This window comes from Watersipora subatra, chromosome 10, assembly GCF_963576615.1.
Source record: "Watersipora subatra chromosome 10, tzWatSuba1.1, whole genome shotgun sequence".
NCBI lineage: Eukaryota > Metazoa > Bryozoa > Gymnolaemata > Cheilostomatida > Watersiporidae > Watersipora > Watersipora subatra.
The window spans coordinates 12,295,841-12,315,733 of record NC_088717.1 but is presented as its reverse complement, the minus strand read 5'-3'; the positions used below and the strand labels follow the sequence as shown (position 1 = coordinate 12,315,733).

General features: G+C 33.0%; 1 protein-coding gene across 1 annotated transcript; it reads left to right on the top strand.

Moving 5' to 3' along the window:
* Positions 1-3,311: 3,311 nt before the first annotated feature.
* On the top strand, positions 3,312-10,878 carry LOC137406786 (uncharacterized). The gene is made up of 3 exons (XM_068093398.1): positions 3,312-3,404; positions 7,656-7,817; positions 10,759-10,878. Exons 1-3 carry the CDS (start codon positions 3,312-3,314, stop codon positions 10,876-10,878), a joined length of 375 nt encoding a protein of 124 aa, XP_067949499.1.
* Positions 10,879-19,893: the final 9,015 nt, after the last annotated feature.

Here is a 19,893-nt window from a genome sequence, read left to right as displayed (position 1 = left end):
TATCGCGCTTTTTTGAGCTCATTTTTAAATATGCAATGTTAAATAGCTTATCTACCTCTCAGAAAAGACTGAGATATTTTTTAAGGATGAATTTAGATAATAATGGATTTTAAAACACCCATCTCTATTATTCTAAATCGGTCTAAACATCCCTAACCTTCGTTCCTAAAAAGGGGCAGAGCTTGTTGTGCCGATCGTGTTGCTTTCGAGACCAAAATTAAAATGCTGTAAAAAAGCCTTCATTACTCTGAAAGTTAGTGGGCCAATCTTTATTTCGAGTACAAATTCGGAATCAGTGTGTCTGATTTACATAGTAAATACGATAAAAGTTGTACGTGGCAGTTATGGTTTAATCTCTCATTTCATGTAAAAATATGGTAAAGTGCTATTGATATGAACTGGTGCCAAATCTTGTAGGCATTCCTAGTAGCCATATAGCTCTTCTGTATGGTGATCCAGAATTACTAAACAGAACCAATGAACAGATCTGTAAGTACCTACTAATATTTTATCGAGACATACTGTTGTATGTTGGCTTCTTGACAACATGATGCCATGTTGTACATATATTGGTAGATATACCTACAGTTGACCATAAGCCTATGTATTATTTATGCAGAAGGTGTGAGCTCTATTTGCTATGAATTAGTTTGTGGTTTTCATTAATGCTAAGGATCCAATAAAAATTATTTTGGTTTTAGCTGACAGCTCGCTAAAGAAATTTGAAAAGCGTAAAGATCGTAACATGAACTGTTTGGTACTGATGGAGAATGGATACAGAGATTATTGGTGTATTAATTATTACACATTCCCACTAGGCCACACTTACATGCTGAGAGGTATATGCTACATACTAGACACCTTCTCAACTATAAATTGTAGAAAACTGGAGCGATCAATAAAATTTCTTTCACCTATCAGTTGCAGTAGTAAAATTTAATCAACTATAGTCAGTAAAACAAACTGGTAATAATTTATATGCGTCTTTCTTCTGCCGATAAAACTGAAAAACTCTGTCACTCTGCCTAGAGATGAAAACTGCATATAGCCTAACAGTGATATTACTTGCTGAGATAACTTAAAAACAAAAGTTATTAGAGTGTTGTTGAGAAAATCAAAAGAAAGTTGAATGAAATAATTTAATACAGCTAACTCCATCAATGATATCAACTTGTAACGTGGTTCTCAGGCTGCGTACACAACAAAATTGTTAATTAGTTTTGCTAAACTCTCTGATTATTATTTAATGAAACTTTATTTTTAAAATTCATTTAGTCCCATAATACCAAAATTCAGTATCTCTCTTTTCCTGTTTTTAGTATAATTTGGTTATGGCAGTCATTTTAATGCTGATTTCAGATCCCAAATCATGTAAATATAAATTGTATAAAATTAAAAATAATCGGCTAAATAAAAAAAAACAGGATAAAGTAGTATCACCTAATGATGATATTACTTTCATTAGGTGATATTACCCTCTTTGGTGATTTATGCAAAGGTAATCAGAGCGTTGTTTGTTGAGTAGATCTAAAATGAGTAGAATGAAATAACTTACTATAATTAACTATATCAATTCAACTATATTCAATCAACTTTGTCAACTTTAATACAATTTGGGTGTTGCAATCATTGTAATGATAATTTTGAATCCCAAATTTTTTTTAATCATTTAAAACAATATACATCATGCAAAATATACAAATGATCCTATAAATAAAAACATGATAAAAATAAATTCGGCAAAACTTTGAAAGATTGTGTTTACTATACCCCTACATTTAGATAATAATCTGAGTGTGCTTGAATCAGATAATAATTAGATATTTTAAGCTAAAATAAACAACTCTAAAGTTTTTATATTCATGGTTTTTTGTTGGTAAAATTTGGAAGGGACTAATTGTTTGTAATTAGAAACAAATTTGGAACAAGGCATTGTTCACAACAATTGTTTTGTTCTAATTATAAGATAATGTAAAGTTTGCAAGATATTCAGCAATCACTTTAAAATGTTGTTCAAAGCTCTTTGTTAGACACGATGTCACTGTAATGTTCGAAATTGTGATACCAGTCAAGGTCAAGAGCTAAGGCCAGCAATGACTTAAATGGGTCTCAGCAGGTGGCTCTCAACAAATTCCTAAAATGGCTTTTAGAATTCATAGCTTTTTCTTGGCAAGAAAGTATTTGGTTGCAAAGTGAAACGTTAATCTAGTTATAAGAATATACTAACCTTAATGAGTGTAGGTTATACAGAACGCTTACCTTGATGGGAGTATGTCATACACTACACTTACCTTGATGGGTGTAGGTTATACACTACACTTACTTTAGTAAGTGTAGGTTGTACACTTCACCGGTTAAGTTCAAACTGCTTCTACACAGCTAATAACCTGTGGCTAGAATTCAGTCACTATGACAGCCTATTTGCTTTCAAAGTTAGCCCATTGACCAATTTATGTTGAAGATTGACGTTATGCTCATAAATACATTTGTCATTCATAATGATTAGGAGCACACACTAATTTGAACTGTGGGATAAAGGTGAATTACTCTTGATTTGAGCTGATTAGCATTTGCTATCAAAACATTGTTTGCAAATTGAAATAATATAATACGCAGCTTTCCAACAAATTTTCACTTTGCCAAAAATGTATTTAAAAAAAATTAATTGTTTGATGACAGCTTTAAAGAAATTTGCCAAATTATTGGCATTTACTTGCAGCGTTTTAGGTTTAAAGAAAATGTTAAAAATATTTGCAAAGCTTTAATGCATCCAACCATTACAATTAGATCATCCTGTTTATTTTCTATTGGTTGATGGTTAAAACTACCAACTTTCTTGACTGCCCAATCACAATATGCCAGATGACCAACAATGAAACTTGTCAGAAATTTTGAAAATGGTAGTTATTTACTTGAATCAGCTAACTGTAACCCACTTCTTTTAGCTGTTTGTTATGTGCTTTAGAAGTTTTGATCAATAAGCTATAGTTATTGATATATAGTAATAAAATCAGCTCAAACACCTTGATATAGAAGTTGTCTACTCTTCCTACAGTAGTGAGATGGGTAGTTTTAAGGAAAATAGAGAGTGAAGTGATGCATGTGGTTTGCACACTATCTCACTATGTTGAAGTGTTATTTACGCACTTTCTAAAAGTAATCAGCAAACACTGGCCAGCAATTAAAAGTATAAAAATTTATGTTTGAATTAAATTATTTTTATGGTCAGCTAATGTGATACAGCGCATCAATGTTTAAAAGTCTTTGCAGGTAGAAACCCCATGTACTACTATTTTAAAAAAGCATCATGGATGAACAGCTCCATGTCAATCGACCACTACGGTTTGACCAATGATAGTAGAGTGGTGATCAAACATGAAGGAATCTACATTGTTCATGCTAGCGTAAGTATACATACGTACATACACACATGTATATACATACACACATATGCACATACGCACATACGCACATACACACATACGCGCATACGCACATGCGCACATACACACACACTCACATACATCCCTATGTATGTACATGTATGCACATACATCCTTACGTACATAAGTATGTACATATGTACATACTCATGTACGTATGTACATATGTATGTACATACATATGTGCATACGTATGTACACATGAAAATATGATTTGACAGATGATGGCAATCTAGTGATTAAACATAGTGGAATCTACATTGTTCAAGCTAGCATAAGCATAAATACGCACGTAAATACTTGTATGTGTGTATGAATGTATGAGCATATGTTAATGCATACATAAATACTTATGTATATAGGAACACACATACATACTTACAAGCGTACATACATACGTACGAACTTGTATGCCTATGCACATATATATGTAAATACATACAAAAATACATACATGCGTAAACACATATTTACATACAGATGCATGTAAACATGCATTTACATATGTGCTTATGCACTAAAAGTGATGTATGTATGTACATGTGATATACATATGTGTGTATGCACATATGTGCGGGTGTGAGTATGCGCATATGGGCATTCTCGCGTACACACATACAAACACAGATATGAATAAGAAGATGTTCAAATTAGAGGTGGAACGAGACACGAGACGTCTTCTCGAGTATCGACCTGTCTCGTCTCGTATCGGTCTCGTCTCGACTTAACTATTGCCAAACTCGAGACAGGAAATAGAACTAAAGTGCCTGCGCACGGTTGTTAAAACATGGCTTCTTGCGGTAGCAACAACTCCATATATTGTAATGGATTGCGGGCAACTGCCTTTAAAGTTATACCCGGTCCGTTACTACCTGTTGCTATTGATTATGTTGGCCACTGAGTCTAATCCTGTAGTCCAGACAACGGCCCTGTTAAGTTTTAGTTCTGTGTCCTTAAAACAGATACCGGGTCGTATCTAATTACTCTTCGGATAATCCAATTTAATAAATAACACTTTTGCGAGTAAAGTGTCTGTATTTTATCGTATCGTGTCTAAACACCAACTGCTCTTCATAAAATTCGGGCCTCTTTTACGTATATACTACCAATCGCGGGTAAAACTTGTCCGGACACGGAGAAACGAACGAAAGGCCGTGTCGACCATATTCTGTGTTCGGTTAACAATGACGTTTTGTTAGCTCAATATAAGAATATACATGTGCATGTACACAGTAATTAATATAATTTCATGAGTACAATTTAAATATAATTCACATACTACAGTTAATACACAATCAAAACTTAACATTAATGAAACGATAAGAATGAAAGTGTTATCGTGTGTTCTTTTAGTTGCGGTATTTCTTTGTAGAGCGACGGCTATCGGTTTCATTACACATTACGGTACATTAAAAAGTAAGAACTATTCAATAGATGGTAAAAATATACATGTACAAAGCAATATGTTTATAATAATTATGATCAATCAAGCTCGAAATTCTTAGAATATATAACGCATATACGTATACAAATATATATCCACATATATACATATATATATATATATATATATATATATATATATATATATATATATATATATATATATATATATATATATATATATATATATATATATATATATATATATATATATATATACAAATACATCTATATACATATATATGCACTCTAGTTGAATTCCCGGCATTGCCTGGGTAATAAAAAAGTCTATAGACAGAAAGTTTATTTTTATTTAACATATGCAACATTTACCATTCCAACTTTTCAACCTCATATCATGAGAAAAGTGCTTTTTTGTGCAGTTCAAAATAATTAGGAGAAAAAATAAAACAACTGTAAAGGTTTTCAAACTTTTTCAAACCACTATAACTCTTAAAATTGATATAATAAAATAAGTGTTTTAGTGAAATAAATCACAAAGAAAAATGAAACCGTAAAGGTGTTGGAATGAAGATGTAAAATCACTAGCAAGCAAAATATAGTCTGTTTTGCCAGGATTACAATGGAAAACTATTTGGTATGCAATTATATGTTTTCAGCTCGTTTCAGTGGTGCATCATAACGCACAAATATCGTAAAGAGTGGTATAAAAACCCATAGCAGTTACCTAATGCAAACACCTAGTAAAATCATCATTAAAAATAATAACATAACAATATGTTAACCTTAGTAAGTATAGTTACCTACAATAACTTTAGTGCATTTTGTAGTTATGTTCTGCAAAAAAAGTGTAACATTGCAATGTACTACACTATACATTCGCAATATTCTGCTGATAAGTTTTTACCTTTGAGACAGATGTATAACATCAACGTTGAATTTAACTTAAATGAATTTAGTTTCCTAAACACATAATTAAACAAAAGTTTTAGTATGTATTTGACTAAACTGAACATCAATTTATATATATAAATATATATATAAATATAAACTGTTTCCTCAGCCCGGTTAACCCTTATGGGTGGTAATTTCTGCTCTAACTCGGGTCTCCTACCAGAGACCTGAGAGTTTGAGCACCGCCTCAAGATCTTAGCTGTTCCCAATAGCGCACTTTTCTGCAACTCACCTGAGTTGATTGCTGTTGGTATTTGGGCAAGCCACACTTTATGCGCCAGTGTTATTGTGCCCAGTGCCCCATTGATTACTGGGATTACAGTTGTTCTTACATCCCAGCATTTTTCAATCTCTTCTACAAGAGGGCGATATTTCTCTACCTTTTCTTTTTCTTTGCTGGCTATATTGTAGCCATTGGGTACTGCTATATCTATTATAGTAGCCCTCTTGTTCTCCTTGTCCACCACCACTATATTTGGTTGGTTTGCTAGGACATGCTTGTCAGTCCGGATGTAGAAGTCCCAGAGGATCTTAGCGCTGTCATTTTCATTCACCTTACCGGGAGCTTCCCACCAGTGTTGTGGTTTATTAAGGCCATACTCGTCACATAGACTTCTATACACAACACCTGCGACATGATTATGCCGCTCAGTGTATGTGTTTCCTGCTAGCTGCTGGCATCCACTGTTGATGTGTTGGATGGTCTCAGGTGCATCTTTGCACAGTCTGCATCTAGGATTGTCACCAACAGATATCTAAGGTTTGCGATCTTCACCAGACATACATGTGGCTGAACAAAGGAAACCTAACGGCCAATACAGAGTCGCTAATCATGGCAGCCCACGAGCAAGTGCTCTCAACAATGCAACTCCAAACGAAAATCTATCACACTAGAGACAATCCTAGATGCAGACTGTGCAAAGATGCACCTGAGACCATCCAACACATCATCAGTGGATGCCAGCAGCTAGCAGGAAACGCATACACTGAGCGGCATAATCATGTCGCAGGTGTTGTGTATAGAAGTCTATGTGACAAGTATGGCCTTAATAAACCACAACACTGGTGGGAAGCTCCTGGTAAGGTCAATTAAAATGATTGCGCTAAAATCCTCTGGGACTTCTACATCCGAACTGACAAGCATGTCCTAGCAAACCAACCAGATATAGTGGTGATAGACAAGGAGAACAAGAGGGCTTCTATAATAGATATAGCAGTACCCAATGACTACAATATAGCCAGCAAAGAAAAATAAAAGGTAGAGAAATATCTCCCTCTTGGAGAAGAGATTGAAAAATGCTGGGATGTAAGAACAACTGTAATCCCAGTAGTCGTTGGGGCGCTAGGCGCAATAACACTGGCGCATAAAATGTGGCTTGCCCAAATACCAACAACAATCAACTCAGGTGAGTTGCAGAAAAGTGCGCTATTGGGAACAGCTAAGATCTTGAGGCGAGTGCTCAAACTCCCAGGTCTCTGGTAGGAGACCCGAGTTAGTGCAGAAGTTACCACCCATACGTGGTATTCGGGGTGAGGAAACAATTTTATTTTTATTTTTTTATATATATATATGTCTCTTAATATGCAAAGATCTTTTCCTTTTTATATGCATTGAACAAACACCATAAAACGTAGAATTTTCTAAAATGCAAGTTTCATGAAATTAAGCGTTACTGTGAAGCACATTGTATTGACGCAATAGTTATTATACTATTTATCCTAAGCAAAATATTTCAGTCAATGTGCATTTATTTTTGTCTAAAGATTTTTTGGTAATTCCAAACCACTATCAGACAACTTTTTTAGATATATTCGTTTTCTTAACATGTTAGTTATCCAAGTTATTTACTGTAGATTCATTTTATGAGTGTGTCGAGCAAAGACTACCCACTCTATAGCGTCTACAAGACTGATTCACTTGGTGGAAATCAGCAGTTGGTGAGCAAATGTATGATCACTCCAGGAGTGAGACAAGCACCTGATGACACCAATGTTTATCCATGCCAAACCTGGCAGGTGAGCATAACTCTTTGTGTTCATTGTCATCCTACTTTACCCTATAAGTTGATGCTTTCTTTGTTTTCGTAGGTGTAAAAATGCTCACATTTCAAAAAAGTTTACTCCCGGATGAGAACATGCATACTTTACATTTACATTTAAATTAATCAAACTCTGTCTACTTCTATAAGCATTGAAATGATGCACACACTAAAAATTTCTTACGATATATTTGGAATTTTTTACTTTTAATAGTTTTACATTGTCATTTGTAAAATTATTATGGATACAACAGGGGATGCCCATTTAATATATTTTAAATGTTTCATTAACAAGTTTTATAAACTAATCTATGAAAGAACCAATCTCTAAACTAATTTTTGCAGACTTTTAAGGGTATTTAGTATAGAATAAAAAAGCACAATAAACTTTGTTAAAAATATTTTTTACTTATTTTTTAAAGTTGACCCTAAGATTATTAAAATCCCAGTTTTGCAGCATACTATGTATTAATTCATAAAAAAATGTAAAAAAGTTGTGCTATATTATAAAAACAATAGCATATTAAAAGTTGTGACAGTAGTTTTGTTGGGTTGTTTCTGGAACAGTTTTAATTTTTTGTGAATGTTGAAGTTATATTTGCATCAATGATGTTGGTAATTTTTGCAATTTCAAAATAATGAATATTCTTAAAAAAAGTGAAGTATTTGAGCTATTTGACAATAAATAAAATTAATTCCTTACAACTGTTTAGAACTAGTAAATACAAAAACGGTAAGCCAATAAGTGAAAGTACAAAATCAGCCCTGAAATCAGAAAAATGCTCTTCCTTGAACGCTTCAGAAAGAAAACCTTGGTGGCGCATTACAAGAAAATACAGTATTAATATTCATAAAAATCTTTTATTATTTTAATGCTATCTTTTTTGCAAGCCGTGATGAGGATGATTCAACTTGCTAGAGTTAATTATTGGTAAAGAAGTCAACCTTCTGACAATAATTATAGTTTATATGAAATGGTAAATTTACACTCAAACTTCTACTTATCAACACGACAAGAGATCTGCATATGGTAAATGGCACAAAATTGTTTGATGATTGATTGGGGAGCTCACCTTGCATCTACTTTGTATATACAGCCTAAAATTGAAATATATAAAAAAGCCATATCAAATGAAGAAGGAAAAATGTGTCAAACTGTCAAAAGAGCATTCAGAGAACTGTTGATTTTTTAGAACAGATAAAAAGTAAAAAGTCTCTCGGTGTATAAGCTACAATAGCAATAACTTATCACAGTATGACCAACTACAGTAATATATCTACATAAGTCTAACTTCCTAATGAGAGTAGCCTGTGGCAAAATAGTACAGTAAGAACCACAATGTACAATTAGGAATAGCTAAATGTTTGAAAATTGTTATAAACGCTATTAATTTTTAGAAAATATATGTTAAATTACAATAATCATAAAGAAACATTTTTTGTGTGCTTATCGCCATTGGCTATTTTATTTGCTTGCTTTTATGTATATAAAATACTGTTGTATAAATCCTCGATATTTCTTTTACAATTAATATATTACGTAAGTATTAACATTATTGTGCCATTTTTATATACCCCTATATGTAATTAAAATAGCACAAAAATAGACCTAGTATGTAGCAAGATATTATTTAATAAAACTATAAAACAAATGGTTATTAAGTGAACTATATATTTGATACCCTGATTTTGATAAAATCACAATAATATTTGCAGTAAATTATCTAACAGTGGATAGTTAATCCATTGCCTTATCTTTTATAAAATTTTATGATATAAGTTACTATGAACACATCTAATATACACTTACCCAATGAACTCTTGTTCATAAAATTAATTTTACAACATAAATGTCTCATAAATAGAAACGGCGCTGACGTAAATCTCATATGGGTCGAACTAAAAAAACAAAACAAGATTGACTAAATGTTAGTCTAGTTTTTATCAAGTCAAAAAGAACTGCAGCTTTTGACTATTAACCAAACCATTGCTTATAAAGTACATTTGAACTGATCATTCTCGGTCTATTTCAGATAATCCATTTGAAACAATGAAAGCAAGTTTTCATGAGAATCAGAAGATTCACCTGATTGTAGGTTGAAATTCAAACACTTTACTCAGCTTAAAATTATCATAAAGTAGCATTTCTGTCTCTTCATTGCAGTTGAATATATATTTCTTATTTGGTCTCGTAATCAGTATAAACTACTGTTGTATAAGTATTTAATATATACTACAAATTTTAGTTCACTGTATAAATACAAATATCATTATAATGATATTAAAATTTATAACAAAATAATCAAAACAACTAATCTAATTAGCCAAAAATATGATATATAATCTCTAAATTGATAATTTAGTAAAAATTTAAAAAGAAACTTTAGTAAATGAAAAATATTCCTCTTTGTCTGAAACAATTAAAATCACCATACTCATTATAATATGTTTAATAAATTATTGGTAATCAGTTATCATATTTGTTTTAAAACCTTATGTAAGTTTTGGATAAAAACTATAATATAAATATGCTGGTAAATTATAAAATAAAACACTCTTTGAGTACTTATAGCTAATACACGCTTACCTAATAAACTCTTGTTCAGTGTTTACCTATAACCTTAATGTTGTTATTCAATAAGAGCGATAGGTGACTTATAAGATGTGTACTTGTACACGCTTATCAAAAATTTATCTACAATAATCATTTTTCTAATAAAGCAAAAACTTCAAAAACTAAAAAAGAGGTAGAGAGTTGAATATTGAATAAGATGAAAACAAAAATGCTTTTAAATAAAAACCAGCCTGACTAAAGTTTAGGATTAGTTTTTAGCGAGTCAAACAAAGCAGCACTTGACTACTAACCAAATCATTGTTTATAAAGTAGGTGTGAACTGATAAATTCTGGTATATTTTAGATAATCCACTTGAAACAAGGAGAGCAGGTTTTTATGAGTATTGGAAGATATACCTGGTTTCAGGTTGAAAAGGAAACATTTCACTTGGCTCTCATCAAACTCAATGACTATAGCTTATAAATCAACAAATGTGTGGCAAAGGAATCATAATAACCATCTATATTAATCAAAACCGTGAGACTATGTTACAGAGTTAATTGCTTAGATCATCTCCGCCATTCTACACGTCTTCAAAATCTACTACTACTAGCAACTAATAGCACTACGATTGCTACAGCTATTACTTTTGCTACAATCAATACTCGTGCTACTATTATTGCTAATTCTACTACTGGTGCTACTGCTATTATTAGTATTACTTCTACCACCAATACCACTATTACTACTATTAAAACTACTACTATCACTATTACTAGTACTACTATTATTACTACTACTACTATTACTACTACTGCTACTACTACTACTACTACTACTACTACTACTACTACTACTTCTACTACTGCTACTACTGCTACTACTGCTGCTACTACTACTACCACTACTACCACTGCTACTACAACAACAACCACAACAACTACTACTATGACTTTTACTGCTACCACTGCTACTGCTACAACTGCTACTGTTTTTACTGCTAGAACTATAGCTGTTCATACTATTGCTATAAATGCTGGAACTACTAAAACTAAGACTAAATGTACTACTAATACAACTTATATTTTCACTACATCTACTATTAGTTCTACTGTTAATACTACTGCCACAATTCCTTAAGCTATTGCTACAACACACGCTAGTTACTAAAGGCTATTGATGGTTGGAAGACACTTTGTTATTTTCTGCATTTCCTTTCTAACGGCTTCTACAACGATCATGATTATTTTATGTAAATATATCTATCAGCAATTAGAGGAGTACAACTACTATTATAACTGCTACAATAATTATATTACAATCATTACTACCACCTCTGCCACTCTTACCATTGGCAGCTACATACATGGTATAACAACTCATCAGTAAGTGTCACCATTACGTCAGCTACTGTTCAAGCAATGCTTACTGCAAGTTAATCAGGTTGAGTGTTAACAGTTATAGAACTGAAACTGACTATACTCTGTCTAAAAAACTGAAGAAAGTTACTTGTAAATTTGTTTTTGAAAAACTTGAACGTTGCGAACATTTAGAGCTACTATAAAGTTTACTCGTGCTAGACACAAAAAATACTGGTTTTAAGCATCATATAGCTTATACATGTACGTATATATCAAAAAATACTAAACTCAGCTGGCAGACTTTATTTTCTATCCTTAATAAATCTGGTGTGTACCTATATTTAGATTACATAACTTTCTCATCCTATTTATGGTGGTTTACATGTAGTAGCTGTAACGAATTTGTAGCCAGTGTACATGTTAAGCTGTTTAATGACATGACTCACACGAAAACACTACACATGAAAAAGAAACACAAAATTTACCTAGTACATGCAAATAAAGCATCAAAGGTACAACAATAATACCAATCCTTAAAATGCTTGACTTTCATTCACATCTTGCTATTTTAATAATTTGAGAGCGGATAATTCTAGAATGCAACATGAGAATAAAAGGAAGTAAAAACATGCAAAAGTTAGAAACAAAACAACAGAAGTCTACTGATATGAATGTATTCACATAAACAAATACAACATGTAAGTGACATCACCAAGTAGTATATGATATATGTAGTGAAATAGCACAATGCTACAAGAACCTCTACATGTGCTCTGCAAGTATGTCCATGCTGTAATTCAATATAGAGTTACCTAAAGACTGATCTTTCTGGATAAAATCTTTTTAAACGATTCATAAACTTGTCAGGAGTTTTGTTTGTATGCTTTGTATATAGTTAGGTCAGGCATCAGGAGTAATATTAACTGCTAGTTCAATAACTGAGATGTCTGACACCATGACATCGTCAAATGATAGGATGGTGTTAGCACTGGTATTGATTGACAATCAACTAAAGCACCTTGTTTCTCATCTTCTTAGGGTCAAATATTTACTAAATTCCGTCCAACAGCCAGATTGGTCTGATCAGCAGCCAACAGAAATGAGGGGGTCAGAAAATTGATCAGTGGCTCAGCTATTTTGAAATTTAGTTGTCATTTACTAGACATATTTTAGGAGAACAAGACTCTTAATATTTTGATATGGTAAATCACAAGGAGTCTTGATGCATGAGCACCAGGTAGCAGCTTTTCTCTTTTAGCTGATTTTCTGTTGCATCACATAGTTACACATTACATAGTGACTGTTTGTGGAAAGGCAGAGTGAGCAAATGGAGTGTAGGAGCTTTATTTGTATTGAAGTAGTAATGCCTCAAGTAAGGGCAGACAGATATTCCTGGTCCTCAGATCTTCTCAGCAAATATTCCATTATTTCAACAGCTGTCTCAGATTTTGAATTGAGCTGCTAGTGTCTAAGCAAAGAAGCAGTGTGCAAGAACCTCTTTTTTGGCTCAACCAAATAAATTATGTCACCATGATACGGGAGTCTTTACTAGAAAGCCCTTGATGTAGACTGCCATATATAGCATATCTAGTCAATGTTTTGTTGTCTCCTGTAAAACCCTTTGCAGATTGTAGATTAGTAAAGACCTCACATGCAAAGAAGTTTGATTAATATCTCCTAAGTAGCTGATAATCCTTGCTATTGTGACGTAACATAATCACTTTATAAATAATGTTTAACATCATGACTGCGCAGCAATTCAGCAATCTAGCTAATAAATTCAAGGTCACCGATAGTACAACACTTACTTTTTAGCTTAATATTCTCCGATACCTGTGACCAAAACAGCGCAATTATAAGTTGCTGCATGCTTACTCGTTTTCTCCGATGAATTGTAGAGAGCTTTCACCATATTATGCATCCTACAGTTGGAGATGTGACTATTCTTGGCTCTCTGTAGATGACTCAATCAAGTACTGCAAATTTTTCTCCGTACAAGTAACACTGTTTCACTGATTTAGAAATGTATGTTACCTTTAACGGCAATTTTGACACAATCATCAAGTGTCACTTGCTCAGCATCTGGTCATTTGTTGGGTGGTACTATTCAGTCGATGTGTTTGATCACTTACTGCAAACTCTCTTTTTATGTCTCTGACTTGAGATTTTAGAGCTAGTTGATGGCTAAGACCTGTTCTTTGAGGACACTTGTATCAGCTGTTTAACAGAGGCTCGAAAAAACATATCAGCTGCGACTTGTTGTAGTTCAGTTTTGTATACTGCTTTGAGGAGATACACGCACCTCTGAAAAACAAAGGGCATAAACGGCAAAGAATTTGAGATTTTATTCAAAAGTTTAATGAAGATTGACTCTAATGAACAAAAATCAGTGTGAACAGTCACATCTAAGCCAAAGTTTGAGCCGAATTTTAGCATTCTTTGTACTATAGTTAACAATTAAAACATATATTTCTCCACTCTCGTTCATACTTTCAAATCCTAAAATATGGGCTGGCCATGCAAAAGCATAGCTTTTAAACCATAAGCGCTTGCCTCTGTCTGAACAACCATTGATCCATCGAATTGAAAATACTTGTGTCGTTAAAATCAGTGATGAGTTTGTTAATCGCAGCAAAAGCTCTAGTTTGATCAATTGTCTGTATAGAATCGTAGCCTTTCACTGCAACCAATCACTTCAGAGACCTATTTTTTTAGAACATTTTGAATAACTTTCCCTAGATGGTTCGCCTAACCTAGAATGGGTTCAAGTCCTTCACTGTTGATAGACCTGTCCATGCCGTTGATCGTCATGGTTAGTTTGACATCATTTAATAGATGATACAGATACATGTAAATGTATATCTCCATCTCATACTGCTGAAGGCTGTATGCTGAAGGTAAGATCAAGTTTATAAACAATGCATATGATCAATCATATGCCTATAATAGTGTATCTCTTTTTACATTAAACATTAAAAAGAAATTTTCAATCATGCCACTCCAGGGTGCACATAGAATATTTAAAAGTTTCTATTTAAACCGGATTATCAATTGAATTTTAACTGTTAGATTTATCAGTTACTTTAAATACATAGCTTTTGATAAATCAAACCGGTAAATTTACAAAGCAACCAATGTAGCTGCTTGATTTTCAATACCCAAGATTATGTCATCTATTGGATGCTACCGACTTTGACCTGACACTTGAGTGGCTTTTGTAGTTATTAATTCAATATTAATCACCATTAAAGTGAGGCAACACAATCTGGATAAATCAGATCTTATGATGTGGAAATATCTTCACCTATGCTTTGCTATTTAATCTATTATTGGATCAAACAAATGTTGGTGCAAGATAGTGGCTACACAAACAGATGAAAAGTGGTTGAAAAGTTGTGTCAATCAGTTATCTTCTGTGCGATCTTGTTTTTTTGTAGTTTTTCTAGAAGTAAAATAAGTAATAAGAATAATAATATTCAAACCTATCTAATTGCCAGCTATTTAGAATTAGCTTGAAAAAGGAAAAAACTGCTTTATTGGGAAATAGGTCATGGGATTCATAGCATTGAGTTGCATCAGCAGTATGAATTTTTCCAATCTTGCAAATCATTGAATCACTTCATTTTGAAAAAAACAGTACACATGTGCTCGGATTTGAGCATGTATACAATTTACATGCTCAAATCACTGATTTGAAAACATGAGAAAAAATCTCAAATGATCTGGGAAGAAAAACTGATGATGTACATTACAATTTATTTCAAGGATCAAAAGAAGTTATAGTGTCATGTCATATTGTTTATATGTCTGGAAAGACGAGCAGGTCTGTGAATACTCCATCGATCTTTCATTTTGACATGCAGGTCAAACAATCATTACGAAAGATTAAAAGACACTTCTTAGACTCACTAAACACAAAATAACCTGCAACGTTTTTTGCCAGCCAAAAGGCGGAGATGTACCTTAGTTGCTAACTATCTTACACTTGAACTTCAGCAACAAAAACCATATAAAACTAAAACACATTAAAACATATATTGTGTCTTGTAGCACTTTTGATTAGCATATTTTAATTAAGTAGAAGAGGTTTGGTTGTTTTAAAGTTCCTAACACTTTGAAAATGAATTTAAAAGACCCTTTAGCATACTGCAGAGCAAAACAAACACTAATTTAAACATGTATGTGTGTTACAAGTAGAAATTTGGCAACTTGTGTCAAAAAGACAAAACCTAGTAAATCGAAGTGTCAGTAACAAGTGTTTTTCATTTAAGCTTCAAAGTGGTTTGTCACTGACATTTGCCATCAGATATGCTTCTGTTGCTTCCATAAATTTAATTCAAGAAATGTTCAAATAGCTCTGTTGTCAAACAAAATTTAGACCATAATAAAAACAAAAACACCCAGACTTGCCTGAATAAAAACCTTTAACTTATCATGTCCAACTGCTTGCCTTAAGGTTATGCATACGGATAGTTGAAACATTTGGTACAGCTATAACCTTGACAAAATTTAATTAAAGGGTGACTTGCAACAAAATTCCCATTACAGTTATTTGGTATCAAAATATTCATCATGTCTTTCTCTGTTCTGTTGTAAGAGTCAAATATGTGGAAATGTGATTACAAGCTCTTAAAAGCTCAAAAATGAAAAGCCGCTGTAGATTGGAATCTCTTTATTTCGATGACGTAGCCATGAAATTTGGTTATCGTTTTGTCACGTATGTTCTCACGTAAATTGAAAGGCTAATACAAAGCTCAATATAAAACTTATCATAGTATACTAGTTTATGACAAACACTTTGGGTTTCACCGAAGCCCCTGTATCAAACATAAATGCTCGCTACTTTACAGTTTTGTTTCGGCTTGGACTAATCGTCAAGTCGTAATCTGATCATGTGAACCAATACTTTGAAGATAATTTTTGCAGCACTTTTCGATTATCACAGGTGACCAACAGGCTCGTCATAATTATCAGACAATGATATGTACTCCTTCGAGCTGAGGTTAAAAAGTTTAACGATTTTTTACGGTAAGTTATAAGATATCAGTGCTAAAAGTGACAGCATTACAATGACGATAAAATAGACGCGTAAGAACAATAGACATAGTTTTATTGAATGCGTGAAGCATATTTGTGAAAATATTTTGACAAATAAGGTTGCAAGAAAGTGTAAAAAGAAGCCATCTCTCACAGCTACATCACATTTGATCCGTTTTTGAAAGGGAATTCAAACTACGGCGGTATCGTGTGGCTGCGATTTTCTGTTCGTTTTTGAGCCTTTAAGAGCTTGTAATCACCTTTCCACATATTTTGCACCTACAACACAACAGAGTAAGACATGGTGAATCTTTTCATATCAAATAACGGTAATGTGAATTTTGTTGCAAGTCAACCTTTAACTCTATGGAAAAGTGCATCAGCTATGATACCTTCATGAACGGGACAATAAAGTACTAAAGATTCCATTGTTTATTATATTTTTTATACATGGTAGATCCAAAGAGAAAAACTGTGAAAAAAAATTACAAGTTTTATACTCTTGTTGTACTACTTTACACTTCGCAATTCATACTTTTATCTGAGTGTGCATGCAAATTTTGTTCCGTTTGAGATTTTGTAGAGATGATTAGTGGCCACGCAGCTCCGCTGTACGCTGACCCTGATAAATTAAAAAAATAACATCAATTAAAAAACAGTATCTTTTAACATTTCATACCAACACACTATTGCAGTTTGTTAGTATCTTAAACACAGGATGGTGTTTTGTATGTACATAAGAAGGTATGCCTACAGTTGATCATAAGATACTGCATGTTTATACTAATACTAAAGGTTTCCATTTAGCTGCTCTTTGCCTCACATTCACTACAACTTTTAGCCAACCATTTGAAAACTTTTTTCAAACTGATTCTAGGAGAAAGACTGAACGATGCTGTTTTCAAAAGTTGCTTTTCGCATACTTCACCATATATTGGCCATTAGCAACCGGCTCATATTATATTATTTACTCATTTGTCAATGAGGAAACTTGCTCAAAAGTGAGCTCACATCTTGATTTTCTTGCCTGTTGTTCTACTCATCTTTAGAGTGAAGAACTTATCAAAGAACATAAATATGTATATAGATTTCTAAAGCACCTCATTAGAGTTACTATTTATAGCAGTATATTATAAAGCTCAATATATAATCCCAAAGATTTGAATTGCAGAACGTACATAAAAAATGTTAAAATTTTTGTAACCTAAAAGTTTAATCGGTACTGGTTCAGTGAAACTACCAGGTAAGAGAAAGTTTTTGCAGCAGACAAGTTTCTTTTTACCCTTTGCCACCACCTTTACCCATTTCCACCTCTTCCCTTTCTTTTCACCTTTTTCCCCCTAATCCACCCTTTTCCACTCTTTTAAATCAAATCAAAAACATAAGCTACAATTTGATGTCATTTTTGTCTTGGTAGATTAGCCCTGTCTAGAGATATAAGCGTTTGAATGAGATCATATTTTTCAACGCTTAGATTCTAGCGAGTGCTTTATTCGTGATGTATATAGTGAGTGCATATAAAAAGAGTTTGTGAGCAATAAATATACGGTCTCTTCTTTAGCCAATCATCAGCACAAATTTTTTATCTAAGTCATAATAAATTTTACTGCTAGTAAAAGACGTGTTTGTGATCTCAAAGATTCTTGCCATTGGGAAATTTACTGAGCTACTAGATTGCGAATCGTAGCATAGACACGTTTTATTGGCGAACAACAGAATTTTAAGAATGCTCAGAGTTCCAGGAAAGGCGACTCAGAGTTTTTTGAGCATCAGGTAGTTAAAGATAGGGGCAGATCACCATGGTTAGAGCTGACCGGCGTCAGTAGCGCTATGCTGCAGAAGAAGATAGGAGAATGGAGGCAAATTTATTTTCAACTTTGAGCTTTCTTTATATATACTAAACTAAAGGTAATAATGCTACTACTCATGAATATATTTAATGATTAACAAAACTATAGCTTTTTGCCATCACCAATCATCATTTCATAACTTTCTTATCGTTTTGCCTAGCTATAATAATTTCTTAAAACTTTCTTTGGCAGTTTTAGCTAGTAACTTAGATTTATAATACAAATTTATGTTCCCTTCTCCTTTGCATAAAGTGAGGAAAATGGATTGATCAATGCTCATCTTTAACTCCCAGAAACCAAGCTTCAAATTGTTGGCTTAGCCTACTTATGCTTTTATTAAACCATTTGTTTATTTGTTTTAGTTTCACACTCTCAATCTAACATACAAATTGAAAGCTTTCAGCAAATACACAGTAGAACGGAATATTGATGAATTACATATACTTATTACATTAGTTCTATTGATCACATGATGCCTATGTTGCACCACCAGTAGATCAGCTGTGTCAGTGTGGAAAATGTCATACACAGGAAAGAGAGACAGAAATGTGTGCTGCACAAACGATGATATGTTGCATTCTCTTTCTCAGACAGGTCTCAGATGTGTTGCAAAAGCACTGGGAGATTACAGACATCATAAAACCAGGTCCATTGGCAGTGGCCTTTTATAACTATTGACACGATCACAATAAGTTTGGTGGCTAATTGTATTTTTATTGCTAATAATTTTACTAGACGTCGTATCACTTACTAGCGACATTCAATAAGTTATTTAAAGATAACAAAAGTTTCATATTTTAGTACTCAAGAATCTAGATGGGGAGTGTTTGAAACCATCTAAAAGGCTGCAGGAACATGAGATGTACAACAAGGTATGTAAAAAGAGAGAAAATCATGCACCTACAAATCATTGGTATTTTTGCCATAACCAAAAAAACTTAACAAGAGCAAATTGGTGATCACTCGTAACCTGCGTATACATTATAGTGAGAGCTAAATATCTTAAGATCAAAGAAAGATGAAGAAGAATATCAAGATACGATACATACTGAGTGTGAGTTTTATGCAGTAGAATAGTTTGTTTTATATTATGAGCTGAAAGTATGTGAGCGGCCACCACTTAAATGAATGCTTTATGAAAACCTTTTGCTCACATTAAAATGTTTGGGTTGTAAAAATGATATATTACAATAATAATGTTGAAGATAATGTAAAACGTAATTTGCAAAAACAGTGAATGCATTGTAGCC